The following is an 18,002-nucleotide window of genomic DNA, read 5'->3' as shown; positions in this document are numbered from 1 at the left end:
GAACTGAATGCCTTCTTTTGTACTGGACTTTCTATAATTCCATGGAGCAGGACCTGCTGCAGTGCCTGTGCATTCAAAGCTCACCAAAGAATAAAGGTTACAAAGCAGCTCTCCCAGCACAGTACTTCACACAATAGGAATACACACTGGGAATTCAATGGTGGATGTCAGCACACCCTAGCTGACCTGCTTTCTATTCATTTTTATGCCAGGTTGAGGTCATAGAATCATGAAATCATTGACTGTTTACAGCACAGAAGGAGGCCATTTGGCCTGTCATGTCCCTACTAGCTCTCTGCAACAGGAACTCAGCGGTACTAACACCCCTGCCCTTTCCTCAAAGCCCTGCAGGTTTTTCTCTTCAGGTGCTTTTCTAATTTCCTTTTCAAAGCCACAATAAATATGGGAATAAAAATCAAGAGAGATGGAAAATTGCTGCTGATTTGCTGATTCACTATCATTCAATTGAAACTAACGCATGAAATCAAAATTAACCCAGGAGTTAAAATACGATATTACAAGGTGTTTCTGCAGGCTGAAAAGAATGCACATGTCCACTTGATGGGCAATGTCCACCATGATATGGGAATTAATATTTGTCTGCAAATTGTCCCTGTAAAGCAAAAGGTGTTTTAATATGTTGGTGTCTGCTAACTGCAAAGCCTTCGCACAATTCTGCTCAGTAGCATCCTAGCAGTTTCTTGATATATGTTAATTCCCTGCAATCACAGGCTACTCAGGGTGATTCAAACAAATCAATGAGGTTCCCAGTAAGGGGTAAAATCACTTACTTCAGATGCAGTGATCCTGTGATTGGCTGATCAATAAGAAATACAGTTTTTACTGTCCTTCGTTCTGGAATATCCTTCAAGGACCTTAAAGCTGCATCTTTTGCAGTATTGCACAAAGACAACATTCAGCCTAAAGCCAATGGAGACACTGGCAGGTCAGAAACTCCATGCTAGCATACAGCCACAAAGATGAAGAAACCCTTCAAGTAGCAGTTTTTTTTATATTAAAGACTCAGCACAAAAAGCACCTTTTTTATTTTTGACCCTGAGCAGATCAGTAAAATTTGCTTTTTCTGTTGTTTGTTCTGAGTCTATTTATTTAATTATTTAATGATCAATAATTTTGTCAAGTGGTTCAGTGGAGCCAAAGTCTGATCGTGTGTATATTCTCCTGGTTACTGAAGGCAAGGAGAAGTATATTCCAGGACTGAATGTAAAGTATAGTGACATAGATTCTCTGTTCAACCACTGAGACACAATATTTACTGGGATGAAATTTCCAAGTATTGGGAAGGTCTGGTTTTACCTCACCGTATGCATGTCTTTTTTAAACAGGTTTCCCCCACCAGAAGCCAGGCTTAGCTCCTTAGCTCCTTGTGGACGGGGAACACTCCTGAAGAGGACACAGTCCAAGAACAGGTAGGTATCCTACAACTCAGGGTAACAATCAAGAGATCACAGGGTGAAAAGAGGAGGAGGGAGGATAAAAGGGATATCAGGCACAGAGTTGGTGTTGCAGATCACGCGTGCGGATTGGTGACCTGGAAAGTCAATGATCACAGGGATGCCGGTTGGTTATCACGAGGAGGTCAGTGATCCTGGAGGGGATTGGAAAGCGGGAAATACCATGCCAATTTACAACTATTCAGTCCATCGTGGCTGTGCTGGCTCTTAGCGAGAAAAATCCATCACGAATGGCGCTGCCCCCTTTTTATCACAAAATATTTCCCTATTATTCCTTTAAAAACTACAGTGATCTCTGCCTCAATCGCTATTTGTAGCAAAGCATTCAAAAAAACAGTGTATTAATAAATCTCTCCTAACTTCCCTCCTAGTGCTAATTTTAAATTGGTTCAACAGACACATGAACAAACCACACAGAAATACATCCCATAATATCAAATGTTAAATTTATATTTATGAAATGTGCCTGGCGCTGATTCCAAGATACACCAATTCGATCCCTGTCCAATCCAACCAAAGCATACTAACCATTTCTTCCCAAATAACCAACCCTCTGTTCATGTTGTGCCATTCCCTTTAATGCCACATATCTGGATGATTTTATCAAGCTTCTGCAAAACCACATTGTCCCAAAATTGCATGGCATTGGGACTGCACAAGTAACATTGGGGGTGGGGAGAAACTCGGGCTTATGCTGAGCCTCATTCTGAACAGCTCCTCATATTGAGGATCTAAAGTAAAGTCGATATACAATATAAAAATATCCGCACTTCTTTCCAGAATCAGTCCCACTGAAACATCCATTTGACCATTCACTGATCTCGCATCACTCATTTTTTATTGTGTAACTTCACCTTGGTAACTTGGGTAGGTAAATGAACATATTAAGGTCTAAAGATAAAGTACGATTCATTAGAATGGTGAAGAATGTATTGTTTTATTTTCTATTTCCCCATAAATCAGCTGAAATAAAAAGATAAACACACTTTGGCAATTGGCCAGAGCTTCTCAACTTACCCCCAGGTAATGACCATCGATGAACACCACAGGTAAGGAAGGAGATTCATTAGCTCTCTTGCAACGCTCTTCTAGCTCCTTTCCATAATCACTGTTCAAAGCAATATTTTTCTCTTCCAATTTTACTCTGTGATTTTGGAAAATTTTCCTCACTATCTCACAGCGGTCAAATGTTGTCCTCACAACACGAAGGCTAGTTGTGTAGATTACTATTCTTCCAAATTCTAGTGTTAGTGGTGGCTGCAACAAATAAAGAGAGGTCTCAATCACAGTGTTATCCTTTCCTTATTATGCTAATTCTCTATTTAACTGTGCCCACTTCTGGTTTAGGAGGTAAGTCGGATAATTAGAGCTTTTAAGGGGGCTATTTGCCTCTATTTTGACAAGATTTTTGTTTTTAACCCATGGATGCTGTGTTTCCCAGGTCTCGGGAATCCCAATGGGTAAAAGGAAGCAAGAAGTGCCAGGTCCAGGAGGTAAGTGCCATAACAGCATTTTTTATGGATCAGGAGGAGCAGGAGTGTTTCTTCCAGGCCCAACAAGCAAGCCCCCTTTTACATCTCACAATCTCAACCCACACCACCCACTCCCCCCCACCCCCCTCCTCCCATCTCTCACTCACCCTGGGATTCCTGATGGCACTCATCCTCATGCCTGTAATCTCTCACCTATCCCCACCTTCCCCAGCTGCTTTCCCACCCAACAGGCTGTCCATGAGCCTGGTTTCCAGATGGGTAACCTGCTGAACACATTTTAAAGATCTTCCTGTGGTTACTTTCAGCAGGACGTTCAGGAAATCCTGGCTTCCAGGTTTCCCATCAGGAAACTCTATCCCCCATGCCTGTTTTCTTCACTGGCCCTGAGTAAATACCGGGGCCCCCATGTTAGATGCCTATGCCCTGGGGGTATTTTTATTTCCTTTCATCAGGTGATCTTTCCTTCAGCATTTAAAAGTTTATGGATCAATCTGTCATGAGATTAATTCTTCGCTTGTTGCCTGTCAATATGAATACGCCTTTAATTAACTTCTTCACTTAAGTTAGAATTTAAGAGGAAGCTAAATAAATGCATGTGGGCAGCAAATTTATTCCAAATGCTGCCCGTCTCCTTTCCATATATATTCCTAGGGTGACTCACTGGCATACTCCAGACAATTTTTGATATCTTTCTATTAGAAGTGGTACATTATGATTAACTTTAGGTTTTGTTTTTATATCATAGTGGATACACTTTAAATATATTAAAAGAGAAAAAAGAGAAAGACTTGCATTTATAAAGTGCTTTTCATGACTCTCTTACAGCCAATGAAGTACTTTTGAAATGGAGTCACAGCTGTCATGTGGGAAACGCAACAGCCAATTTGCACACAGCAAACTCCCACAGACAGCAATGTGATAATTGACAAATAATCTGTTTTTTGTGATGTTGACAGAGGATAAATATTGGTCAGGACAGAAGGGATAACTCCTTTGCTCTTCATCGAAATAGTGCCATGGGATCAATCCTGTCTACCTGAGAGGGCAGACAGGACCTTGGTTTAATATCTCATCCAAAAGACAGCACCGCCAATAATGCAGCCCTCCTTCAGTACTGCACTGGAGTGTCAACCTTGATTTTTGTGCTCAAGTACTGGAGTGAAACTTGAACCTGGAACCTTGTGGCTCAGCAGTGAGAGTGCCACCAGCAGAGCCATGGCTGAAAATTTTGAGTGACATCATGTCAGGTTGACTACAGTGGTATCTTGAAATATGCTCTGAGGGTTATGCAGATAATGAACAATGACAGAAATTACAGGACAAAAATGAGACCATTTGTTCTATTATTGTGTCAATGCTAGTTTTTCCATTGAAACTGTCTACTGCATTCCCATTTCCCTGCACCTCCCCTGTACATTTTTCAAACGTACTTTTTAAATACTTATCCATTTCCGTTTTACATTACATTATTGTTTCAACTTCAATAGCTGCTTATGGTAAAGCATCCCATGTTCTTCATAATGCTGAGTGTGAACAAGTTCTGGTAACCTCCCCCTTAATTCTCTGACACTAATTCCAAATGTTTGTCACTGATTTATCAAGAAGTAGAAAAAAGCTATCAAAAACCTTTCACAATTCTGAATTCCTTTAACCTTCTACATTGAAGCAAAATGTTACTCAATTCTTTAAGCATTTTTGTCATAGCAATTTCTGATATCATTTTAGTGAATCTGTCATAGCTCTAATAGCCTTCCTACAATGAGGTGTCCAGAACTGTGTGGCCTAACCAAAGTCTTGTACCAACTCAATATTTCCTTCTACCATCAATTCTTCCAAATATGAAACGCAGGATCCGATTTGCTGTTATGATGTTTTTTTCTAACTGTACTCGCACCATTTAAAATCCATCCAATATCTTTACCTCTATATCTCTCCTTTCCTCTACATTGTACAGGGTCGGACCATTTCAGCTATACTTCTTTCCATTTCCTCCAACAAAATGGTGTGTTTACTTTTGAAAATACCTACCCTAACACGGAGTGCTCCTCCTGGACCCATAGCACTACTGTGAGTCATTGTCAATCAGCCTTCCCATTCCCTTCTCGATCTCCCACACCACCCTCAGACAGGACTTAATTGAGGCTAGTACACCAGTGAGCTGCCGGCAGCCTCAAAATGGGCCAAAATTAATTTGAGGCCCATAGATCTACACTGCTTTATTTTTAACCCCAAGTTCAGAAGAAAACTTTTACTTTGCCAGAATTTATTCATTTCCCATGTTTGCCATATTTATGGGCAGTCTGAATGTGGTCACCCTTCTGGCCAGTTTTGTGCTGTAAATGTTACTTACTAAGTACTCAGTTGGGATAGCGCACCTTAATTAATTTGCATAGCAGCATTTCAAAGTGACGCTGCACAGACCACGCCTATTCTCCAGGGGCAGACTGAACTGCCGGCCATACTTGCTCGGTCTCTATGTGTTTCTTCAATGATACAAATGAGGAAACCCAATGGCTATTGGCCATCTTACCATCGATTCTGCTAACACTGGCTCCTGCCTTGTTTATGAGTCTCTTCAAAGTTCACATACATCACATGCACACCATTGCTATTGTCTACTTTCTGCTACTTCTTCAAAGAATTCTATAAGGTTGGTCTATTGATGCTGTTCATAGTCCTAACTAAAGTTTTGAGTGAGTCAACCCATAGCCTATGGCACTTGCTCTCCAAACTAGGATATCCCACAAATAAGTTGTCAAAAACCTGTGCTTATTTGCAAAATGGCAAAGTTGAAAGTGTTTGTGCCTGTGGTGAGATGTCTGATGCCTTTGGCAGTAACTAGCGGTGTAGAGCAAGGCTGCATGGTGGCTCCCAATCTCTTCATCTCTTCTTGCTGCAATGCTTAAGGAAGCCCCCAGAGACATGCCTGCAGGCATCAACATTAATTTCTGCCCAGGGAAGCTTTTCAATCTCTTCAGACTGTGTGCCTCCATCAAAATAACAGAGGAAATAATCAGAGAGCTTCTGTATGTGGATGACTCTGTCCTAGCTGCCCAAAACAAGAATGACATCCAGACTATGGCAAACAAATTGTTGAGTTCTGCCAAAAACCTTGGTCCCTGAGGTTATGTTTCAGCCAACACCAGGCACACAATATGAAGCACTAGAAATAACAGTTGATGGCAATGGTATGAAAATTTCTCATACCTTGGTATTGTGCTCTTTAGGGACATCACTATTAATGAAGATATCAGTGCATGCATCCAGAAAGTAAGTTCTGCCTATGGTTGACTCCATGATAGTGTATGGAAGCGGCATGGCATTAAGTTGAAGACTAAAATCAAACTCTACCAGGCCGTTGTTCTTACCACCCTACTGTAAAGTGCAGAATCCAGGGTCTGCTATAGGTGTCATATCAAAGCTCTGGAACACTTCCACCAAAGAAGCCTGAGATCCATCATGAAAATTCAATGGCAGGACAAAACCACAAACAACAAAATCCTTCATCTGGACTCAACAGCTTGAAGACCACCTCCAAAAACTTCGACCTAGATGGGCAGGCCATATTTTCTGCATGGATGACTACAGATTCCCCAAGCAGGTCTTTTATGGAGAACTGTCTCAAGACAAACAACATCAAAAAGAACCTTACCAACTTCTGCATTACAAAGCACCTTTCTTGGAAAGACACTGCAGCCAACCAGTCCACGTGGAGGCAAGCACTGAAATTTGATTCAGAGTGTTTTAAGGACCATCTGTGCCAAACTCACAACATCCAACATGCCAAGTGGAAGGCCAGAGAAGGCACAGCTGCAGAAATTCCCCCAGACACGTACAACGACAACATGAACTGCCAGTTCTGTGAACATCCATGCCAATCTCTCATTAGGCTCTACTGTCAGAAGACAATGAAGTCACTTACAGCTTGGATATACTCAAATAATGAGGAGTTTGCCACCATTTTGCCATAGATGTTTTGTTATTTGATATTTTAGCAAAGACTCTAGTATCTTTCCTACCACTGAGATTTTAACTAATTGATCTAAAGTTCCCTGTTCTAGCTCTCTTTTAGAAGACAGGAATTATATTTGCTGTTCACCAGGCCTCTGGCACTATTCCTTTCCCTAATGAATATTTTCATAGGGACACTAACAAATACTAGCCTCTGCTATTTCCTGAAATTTCCTTAAGTATTGGTGGATGCAATTCATCTGGACCTGAGATTTTGTTTGCATTAAATTTGACAGTTTGTCCGGAATAGTATATTGTTTCTTTACGTGTTAACTGTTAGTGATCTCCCAATTCATCAAACTAGTCTGTGCCTCTTAAAGAAGAGTTTTTGTTACAGTGGAGCAGCAGAAATAATGTCATGGGCTAAACCATCCTGATATTTTGATACTGCAGTGGAAGTGCCTATTGAAGAGATCAAGGCCAGGAGGAAGTCCTGTTTCCTTAGACAACAACTGAGTGTCATAGCAAATAGGTCAGCAGGCTTGGAGATGGCAGGTGAGTGGTGGAGCATCATTCTCAGGATTTAGCTGGGTTGCCACAAATGGTTTAATGGTCTCGCCAGTACTGGCAATTAAAACTTCTCTTTACACCTCTCTTGTGTTGAATGAGATTGCAAGACCACCTCCCTAACTACCCCCACAACACTTCCAATCCTTTCCTATGCATTGCACAAGTCATTCCTTCAACCACAATAAGTCCCTTCACTTCACCTCCCTTTGCTTACACTAACACACCTACTACTGACTTCAATCTCACCATTGATTTTAAGCTGCTGGAGAAAATTGGTTTCCCACTGAAGCTTCTCAATGTGATCTCCTCTTTCCTTTTTTTATTCATTCACAGGATATGGGCTTCGCTGGCTGGGCCAGCATTTATTGCCCATCCCTAATTGCCCTTGAGAAGGTGTTGGTGAGCTGCCTTCTTGAACCGCTGCAGTCCATGTGGTGTACGTACACCCACAGTGCTGTTAGGAAGGGAGTTCCAGGATTTTGACCCAGCGACTGTGAAGTAACGGTGATATTTTTCCAAGTCAGGATGGTGAGTGGCTTGGAGGGGAATTTCCGGGTGCTAGTGTTCCCATCTATCTGCTGCCCGTGTCCATCTAGATGGTAGTGTTCGTGGGTTTGGAAGGTGATGTCTAAGCAGCCTTGATGAATTACTGCAGTGCATCTTGTACATGGTACACATTCCTTACTTGTGCCTTGTAGATGGTGGACAGGCTTTGGGGAGTCAGGAGGTGAGTTACTCGTCACAAGATTCCTAGCCTCTGACCTGCTCTTGTAGCCACAGTATTTATATGGCTATTACAGTTCAGTTTCTGGTTAATGGTAAGCCCCCAGGATGTTGATAGGGAGGGATTCAGTGATGGTAATGCCATTGAATATCAAGGGGCGATAGTTAGATTCTCTCTTGTTGGAGATGGTCATTGCCTGGCACTTGTGTGGCGTGAATGTTATTTGGCACTTGTCAGCCCAAGCCTGGAAATTATCCAGGTCTTGCTGCATTTAGACATGTACTGCTTCAGTATCTGAGGAGTCGCGAATGGTGCTGAACATTGTGTAATCATCAGCGAACACCCCCACTTGTGACCTTATGATGGAAGGAAGGTCATTGATGAAGCAGCTGAAGATGGTTGGGCTGAGGACACTACCCTGAGAAACTCCTGCAGTGATGTCCTAGAGCTGAGATGACTGACCTCCAATAGCAACAACCATCTTCCTTTCTGCTAGGTATGACTCCAAACAGCGGCGAGTTTTCACCCTGATTGCCATTGATTCCAGTTTTGCTAGGGTTCTCTGATGCCACACTCAGTCAAATGCGGCCTTGATGTCAAGGGCAGTCACTCTCATCTCACCTTGTGCATTCTGCTCTTTTGTCCATGTTTGAATTAAGGCTGTAATGAGGTCAGGAGCTGAGTGGACCTGGCAGAACCCAAACTAGGCGTCAGGTTATTGCTAAGCCAGTGCCACTTGATAGCACTGTTACCACGCACTGCAACCCTGCCACCCGCAGCTGATGAATCAGTGGTCCTCCATGTTGAACACCACTTGGAGGAAGCACTGAGGGTGGCAAGGGCGCAGGAAGTGGGTGGGGGATTTCAATGTCCATCACCAAGAGTGGCTTGGCAGCACCACTACTGACTGAGCTGGCCGAGCCATAAAGGACATAGCTGCTAGACTGGGTCTGCAGCAGGTGGTGAGGGAACAAAAAAGAGGGAAAAACACACCAAAGTTGCCTCAACTACAGAGCAGCCATTGTCCTCTCCCCCCAACGCGCCTCAGCCTTGAAGTCCAACAGGTGTCCCTCACGAGCTTTCCACTACATTACTGTGCCTCTGGGTTCAAAGTGCAGCCTGTCAAGTGCACACTTTTATATGCTGTTGTGAAACAGTGGACGATCTAGCGGAGGGGGATGAGTCTAGCTTGCTAGCCTCACAATGATATGCTGATCTATCACAATGAGGTTCCCGATGTCTGATGGCAGGAAAAGCAGCCTGCAATTGACGGGCTGAATGGACAATCACAAGCTGGTTTCACCATGTCATGAAACCGTTTTTTGACCTTCTTGCCATATTGTCCGCTCACGCCACCGAACACACCCACTGCCTGTGGGCATGGACAATTCCACCCAAGGTCACCAACACAGAGTTCTTGGAGCATGTTAATTCCGTCAACATACAGCCATTGCTGAGCCAACAATGTCTGCACTTGCTCAACCATATCCATCAGATGGATGATAGCCATATACCCAAATACATTTTGGAAGGTGAACTGGCCACTGTGTCACGACCGCCTGGGCATCCACACCTCTGCTACAAGGGCACTTGCGAACGAGATATGAAGATTGCGAACATCGACACTGACAACTGGGCAACAGTCACTAATGGCTTTGATCTCTGCAAGCTAACTGTTTAGGAGGGCATTGGAAGAGACAAGCAGAAATGAGAAGTTCAGCTGCCAAGAAGAGGTCCCACAGTAGAGGACAGCAAACCATGTACCTTCTCAGCCCACTGTCTTTGTCCGCAGTAAATGTGAAAAGGGTGAGATGATAGGATGGTTTCCCCTTTATCCATCTCTCGACTGACCGCAACAAGATGTGTTTAAAAGAAGAAGCATTTTAACCCCTCGAGTGCCGTGACTGTCTAGCAAAGATAAAAGACAGGTTTTCTCATAAGGTTGAGAAAAAGAATAAATGTTTATTTCTCGACACCCAAAAGTAATCATAACAGCACCCATTCACACGTGTACACAAAACACGCTCAAGAAAAGTTGATTACAAATGAGATAGCTGTACTTAAGTTTTTCAAAAGTCCAAAAAAGTCATGACTACACTTGAGAGCATTAACTATTAACTTTTGAGGTGGAAGCAGAAACATTGCAGGCCTGATGATTCATTATTGGTTCACTGAGGAAATGGAGGTTGGAAATTTCCAGCAACGAATTTATAGTAGCTTACTCCTTACAACAGCAGGTTTCTGACTTTGGTCCAGTTGAGGTGCAGCCAAGCCCCTGTAGTGAAGATCTGGCTTGGTTCTTCAAATCGGTAGGTAAATGGCTCACTTCTCTGTCTGTTAATAGAATCTGGGCAGGGTTCTTCCTTTGCTGGGCGGATTACCTTCCCTCTGTGATCTCCTTTTCTCCCAGACTGACTGACGTGAGGCTCCATCCCAAAGCTGGTTTCTGTCAGGTAACCAGAGTATCGGTGTTCCCTTTATCCACAGAAATGATCCATGACAACATGAGCATTGACACAGAATGGGGTTTTAATCTCAGGCATTTGCATCTCCGTGTGATAGAATGTTTTTCCTTCATACCAATTTTGTGGAATTTCATTCTACAGCCATTAAGCCTGTGGGGCCATTGTGCATCAATTTCTGCAGGCATTTGGGCAACAGCAGTTGTTAGATTCACTGAAGAGATCTCTTGCAATCTAATATCTTCTCAAAGGAATTTTCCAAAAGGCCATTTATATTTTTGATGTCCTGATCAGACAAGCAGGCTACTTCCAGCCTTGGGCAGTTTCCTGTATATTGACAGACATGAAAGGAGTAAAGATCACCTGACCTCCCAACTCCATCTTATTTCAAAGTCAATTGTCCATTTTCCATGCTGTTTTTAAAAGTGTAGTATCCATTTTTCCATAAAGGCACAGGTATAACTTTGTGAGCTTGACATATGCCAGGGTGGGACTCCTCAGCCATACCAGGTGACACTTAACACAGAGTTGGCCACCATTTCTACCATGTAAGCCATCGTCTTAAGATACAGAAGGCTATCACTCAGTTGGTACTCGAGAAAGGTCATAGGTAGGACATTGGACTTATGTAAGAATCAATTAGATGCTTTAATGGGATGAAAGTGCAGTTAATATTCTGGAAGGGTGAACTAAAATAGGCTGACTCTCTTCATCTGACTTTTAAATAACTCCCTCTATGCCCAAGTGTAATATCAATTAAACATAAGAAGCTTCCTTTTACTTTTTCTTACTTTTCCTAAATCAAGCTTATTTATTTTTTATTCTTTGATGGGATGTGATTGTCATTGGCTAGGCCAGCATTTAGTGCCCATCTCTAATTTCTTTTGAGAAAGCGGTGGTATGCTGCCTTCTTAAGCTGCTGCAGTCCATGTGGTGTAGGTACACCCACAGTGCTGTTTCTAAACTAACCTCCTTCGCTGTCGCTGGATCAAAATCCTGGAACTCCCTTCCTAACAGCACTGTGGGAGTACCTACACCACTGCAGCGGTTCATGTCAGCTCACCACCACCTTCTCAAGGGCAACTAGGGATGGGCAATAAAATGCTGGCCCAGCCAGCGAAGCCCACATCCCATGAATGAATTTTTAAAAAACCTTATTTGAAGAGATATTTGAATATTTTCTGGCTTTGAAAATCCAGGCCTTTTGAGGGACTCCCGTCAAAATTGATAGAGGGATGAACCCAGAAGGACTGGAATCTAGGCCAGGATCTGGATAGGGGAAATTCCATTTAGGCTTGTAAAAAATAGATCCTCCAGCTACCCTTCACAAGAGGATTGTTCTTCTGGGGTACAGGATCCTCCCAATGCCCCATTGCCCTGCTCCCTGCACTGCTGGAAGTGCATTTCTTGACTGCACTTTCCAGCTTCCATATTGTGACAGGTACTCTTGGTGCACTTCAGTGGTGCAGACGACAACACCGCTGCACAGAGGCCCTCCGCAACTCCACAGTTGTTGGTAGAATCAGCAATGGAGGCCTCAGGCAAGTGGATCCCTAGGACTTACACTAACCTAACAGCACTGTGGGTGTACCTATAACACATGGACTGCAGCAGTTCAAGAAGGCAGCTCACCACCACCTTCTCAAGGGGAATTAGGGATGAGCAATAAGAATGCAGGCCTAGCCAGTGGCTCCCACATCCCATGAAAGAGTAAAAAAAATCCCTTCCCTCAATGGGTTTTTAGAGCCCATCTCTGGTCTTTCTGTGAAATCACTTTCGAGTCATTTCAGGTTGTGTGTTCACCATCTTGAAAATCCCATTACTGAGCACTTGCATTAAAAATTTGCATCTCAATGACCATTCTGGAGCTTACAGATATTTATAGTTCCCTGACTTTTTAGCAGTCTAAGTACGTACAAGAATATAAATTCATATTATGTTACTGGCACATAGCTTTACCATTAACTAGACTTCCTAACACAATCTTTCCTTCAGCACTTTTTTATCTACCACTTCTAAAATGCTTTTAACTTTACACAGCCAATGAGTTATGAAGTTAGAAATTTAGGCAACTGCTGCAGCAAGTTATTACAACATGTCTTATTTTCAGAGCATGTCATAAGGCTATTCTGGGGACTAAATGGATGAGGAAATTAATCATATTCCACACCAGGTAGTGAACTATGCAAATGAGATACTGTTGTGAAAACTAATTAACTATGTGTTTCCAACATCACTGGTACTGACTGAAACAACATAACATGAATGAGTTGTAGTTCATCCAGTGTCACTTGTGCCTGTCCCTGTAGAGGATGTTCAGATGCTCAATATATGTTTGTATATAGAGATGCAGTAAGGTATAATTTTCATGATATTTTCACATGATATTTTGAAGCTGGGGGCACAAGATAGGGTAAGGGTGATCACCAAAGAAGTTTTTTTTCTATAAAGCTATAAAATGAAAAATATAAATTCACTTTTAATCAATTCTGACATGTTAGGTTAATGCCACTTTCTGGCGAGGCTCATGTGCAATACCAGGTTAATGAATTTATCTTATACGCATAGGCCTAGCATTTAATCAACTTTCCAGGTGGATTGCAGTCTTCCCGCCAAACAGAGTTTGGAAGACTCTGCTAGGAGCCTGCACCCACCCAAAAAAGGCCACAGACATGGAGGGGGTGGGAGGGAAGGAGGGAGGGAGGGGTGTGGCGAGGGTAGGATTGAAGGAGAAGAATTCATTTGCTTGAGTTCCTATTTACTGGATCTTAATGTTTCAGTGTATGCTTCGAGGCAGGGCATTTCTCTGTTCATTGATGTTGGTTGATGTCAACAGCAGGGAGTGGGGGTGTAGTCCTGGCATTCAACAGGATCGCAACAGGAATTTGAAGGTTTTGGTGAGTCAGAATCTGGCAGTATTGATTTTGTTTAAGCTTGTTTTTTATATTTGCGGGTGACACAGGCAAGGCCACATTTATTGTCAACTCCTAGTTGCCCTGAAAAGGTGGCAGTGGGCTTTCCCCTTAGACTACTGCAGCCCATGTAATGAATGTGTTCCCACAATAGTATTAAGTATGGATTTCCAGGATTCTAACCCATGATTATGAACAAACAATGATATATGCTCAGCTCAGGACAGTGCGTGATTAAAAAGAAAACTTGGAGAAGAGGGTTTTTTAAAAATTATTCTTTCACAGGATGTGAGCATCGCTGGCTAGGCCAGCATTTAGTGTCCATCCCTAATTGCCTATGAGAAGGTGATGGTGAGCTGCCCTCTTGAACTGCTCCAGTCCATTTGATGTAGATACACCCACAGTGCTGTTAGGAAGGGAGTTCCAGGATTTTGACCCAGCGACAGTGAAGGAATGGTGATATATTTCCAAGTCAGGATGGTGTGTTTGGCTTGGAGGGGAACTTTCAGGTGATGGTGTTCCCATGTACCTGCTGCCCCTGTCCTTCTAGGTGGTAGAGGTCAGGGGTTTGGAAGGTGCTGACGAAGGAGCCTTGATGAGTTACTGTAGTGCAGCTTGTAGATGGTACACTCAGCTGTCACTGTGCATCGTTGATGGAGGAAGTGAATGTTGAAGATGGTGGATGGTTGCCAATCAAACAGGCTGCGTTGTCATGGATGGTGTCGAGCTTCTTAACAGTTAAAAGTCAACCACATTGCTGGAAGTCACATGTAGACCAGACCGGGTAAGGACAGCAGATTTCCTTCCCTGAAGGCCATTAGTGAACCCCATAATCATCATTACTGAGCTAGCTTTTTATTCCATGTTTATTAATTAATGGTCTGTTCAATGGTTGCCCTTGGGCCTGCATAGTTGTAAATAGCCATGTCTTTAGTGCATACCTCTTGTCACCCATGATCCTTCCATGAAGACATTTGAGTGGCTTGAATATCTGAGATACCTAGGACTGTCTCAGGATGTATGAGAAATGGCAGCTTCTTGGGAACCTTGCACACACCTGCAAGATTTGTTTATGGAGGTTGCAGGCTACCTGATCATTCAGCAAGTGGAAATCTTTCCTGTTCACATAGGTACCTGGTTGCTCTGTGGGAGCTTTGATGGCAACAAAAGTGCAGTCGGTAACCCCCTGACTCTAAGAGTATCCAGGGTCCTGAGCTCAATTGCCCTCTCAGTCTGACTGGCCTGATCGGTGTGATACCTTATTTACTGGCCTGCCATCTGCTACAGGACACTATCATCTGCATGATGCAATGATCTCTGTTGCCTGAGAGATCTCACAAATGTTGCCAGACGATCCATAACGTGAGTCTGAGGTGTAAAAGTTGAGCTCCATTGTCACCTTCACTGCCACGGGGAATGGGTGGCCACCAAATCCCGGTGGCCTCAACTCCTCCTCCAGCATTCCACACTGGTCCATGATCATTTGCCTGGACAGACACAGCCTTCAGAGACACTGGTGTTCAGACATCTCCATGAAGCTAGGTCTTGATCTGTAAAGCCCTGCAGCTGGATAGCAACTGCTGCAAATTTTAGCCTGCCTTATTGCCCATATGCACCCTCCCTGTCCATGTCCCTTCATAGCTTCTTGACAGTGGTGATCCTCTGGCCACTACAGCCACACTGATTCTGCATCTCTCTCCCACTTTCCTCATGACTGGAGGAATGAATCTTAAGAATGCAAAGCACACGTTGAGATTTGGAAACTTCACAGCCCAACACTTCTCAACCCCCTAGGGTAGCCTGCATTTGCTGCATGGGGCCTAGCAGTCACCCTTCCACTAACTGTCCTCTGCTATGGTCTCACACTCTGCAGCCTCTCCAAATGTACAAACCTTTGCTTATCTGAAACTCAGGATGCCAGATTGACAATGCAGCTGTGCTTCCGGCCATCACCCACCTGCCGTTGAACTTTCACCTCTTGAGCTGCTGACACTCTGGGGAAACTGTATGCACCATGGAAAATTTAAAGCACTGCAAAGTCGCTTCCAATTGGCTGTTTAACAGCCTTGATTGCCTGCCCAATGCTGCCTGTGCCTCCCCAAACCTGTTGCTTGACCACCCCAGGAAATTTGCCAAGCAGCAGGAAGACATTGGAATCTGCCCTGACATGGTCTTCCACTGTGGGCTGGATTTTACGTGCCCCTCCCCAGGCATGTTTTTTTGGGCAGGGGGTGGGGGGGTCATGTAAAATAGGTCAGGCAGCTAGCTCACCACCTTCCTGCCCACTCCCGAGCTCACCCTCATAATACACTAGGTGAGCAGGCACCAAAATCGGCAGCCATCCACCATATGTAAATATGTCAAGGTGTCAACCCCACCACCTTCCTTCCACCCCTGCCCAACTGAATCTGGCTCCTGCTCCCTCTCCCCCATCCCTGGGCTCTGGGATCCCTCCCTGCCCTAGAACTATGGGACTTACCTTCTCAAGGCTGGCATGTTCCTCTTTGGCCTTCTTCTTGCAGTCCCAGCAGCACCCACTACTGAGCTCTGGTACTGCCAGGAGTGATGGAACTGCCAACCAATCAGATTGGCTGGCAGCTCCTGAGGGTAGAAGTCCTAATGTTCACCAGTTTAGCCTGCAGTATATTATGGCTGTGGAGGGGGCTGGAATGGAGCAAGTCAGCTTCTGGCCAATTTTACTTTCGTGGGCACGAGCAGTCTGCCCCCCACCAGCCCCACCACCCCATAAAATGCAGCCCCATGTTACCGGTCCAGTTGCCTTCATGCCTATCAGCATGTGGCCCATAAAATTCCACCCATAGATCCAAGAATTGATTGATGATGGAGAAAATGAAGGGGCTGGTTGATGGTACCTAAAAAGGTAAAGAGGACTGTGAATGGGATGAGGATGAAAGTGCAAGTGGAAGTATAGTCAGGGTTGGGACTTGGTTCAAAAGAAGACAAGATTGCTTTTGGTTACATTGTCATTAGCTATAATGCTATTATACCTAACCCATCGACCTTCCCTAACTGCTAGATATAAGCTAGTGAACCAGAACCTCAGGGATGGTGACTTCAAATCCCACCAAGGCAAGTTGTGAAATTGGATTCACTAAATCCAGTAATTTGTGGGGTAGCACCAGAAAATTAACAAGGAAAGATTTTTGTAAAAACCCAACTTGTTCGCTGATGTCCTGCAGGGAAGGGGGTCTCACACCATGATCTGGCCTGGCCCATGTGTGATTCTAGTCCTCCAGTTTACTGTTAATCCCCTCTAAAATGGCCAAGTAAAAAAAATCACCACAAAAATTAAAAAAAGTAGGGAAAAAAATCAGATGGGTCTATTAACAATGACCCAGATGGCACACAAGGATGAGATGAAGGCAACCTCAGTCCAGTCAAAGCTGCAAACGCCTCCTCTTTGGTACCTAAGCTCAGAAAGTTGTCCCACTTGCTAGTTAAGCAACAACCTAAGATAGTTGTACTCAGAGAATCACATGTATCAGTCAAACATCCCACACTCCACCATCAGCACCCTTCGATATGTACTGTAACACTTGCAGGACAGTCCCCCAGAGGTGTGAGCTCAGTGGTATAGAGTTATTTGGGAGTGACCCTGGATGCTCAGTTTGGGTCCAGCAGCAAGTGTGGTATCAAGGAACTGAAGCAAATCTGGAGCCAATGGGAATCGGGGGAAAAATCTCCACTGGTTGGAATCATACCTAGCATAAAGGAAGATGGTTGTGGTTGTTGGAGGTCAATCATCTCAGTCCTAGGACATCACTGCAGCAGTTCCTCAGGGTACTGTCTGAGACACAACCACCTTCAGCTGCTTCATCAATGACCTTCCCTCCAAATAAGGTCAGAAGTGGGGATGTTTACTGATGATTGCACAATGTTCAGCACCAATTGCAACTCCTTAGATACAGAAGCATACCGTGCCCATATGCAGCAAGACTAGGACAACATTCAGGCTTGGGCTGATAACTGGCAAGTAACATTTACGCCACACAAGTGCCAGGCAATGACCGTCTCCATCAAGAGAGAATCTAATCATCTGCCCTTGACATTCAATGGCATTACCATCACTGAATCCCCCATCATCAACATCCTGGGGGTTACCATTGACCAGAAACTGAGCTGGACTGGCCATATAAATACCATGGCCACAAGAGCAAGTCAGAGGTTGGGAATTCTGAGGTGAGTAACTCACTTCCCTTTCATGCCCTCCGTCTCAAGAGCTCAATATCTGGTAAAGGCCCATTGGTGCAGAAATGAACAGACACCATACACTACAAGCACTTTCAAGTTGTACAAAGCTCTAATGCTGTGGCATTCAGCAAATAAGTATCACCTAGTAAGACCCCAAGTGTGCTAGATGCATTTGTGTGAACACGTCCGGGTGCTTCTACATT

General features: G+C 43.9%; 1 protein-coding gene across 1 annotated transcript in view; it reads right to left on the bottom strand.

Moving 5' to 3' along the window:
* grxcr1a (glutaredoxin and cysteine rich domain containing 1 a) overlaps positions 1–18,002 on the bottom strand; it is a 155,126-nt gene that overhangs the window by 133,919 nt on the left and 3,205 nt on the right. The window contains exon 2 of the mRNA XM_078562104.1: positions 2,493–2,732. Coding sequence (XP_078418230.1) covers positions 2,493–2,732 — 240 coding nt within the window. The remainder of the gene's footprint in view (positions 1–2,492; positions 2,733–18,002) is intronic.

The sequence above is a fragment of the Cetorhinus maximus genome, chromosome 1, assembly GCF_964194155.1.
Source record: "Cetorhinus maximus chromosome 1, sCetMax3.hap1.1, whole genome shotgun sequence".
In the NCBI taxonomy this organism is placed as follows: domain Eukaryota; kingdom Metazoa; phylum Chordata; class Chondrichthyes; order Lamniformes; family Cetorhinidae; genus Cetorhinus; species Cetorhinus maximus.
This window is presented reverse-complemented; position numbering and strand designations above follow the sequence as displayed.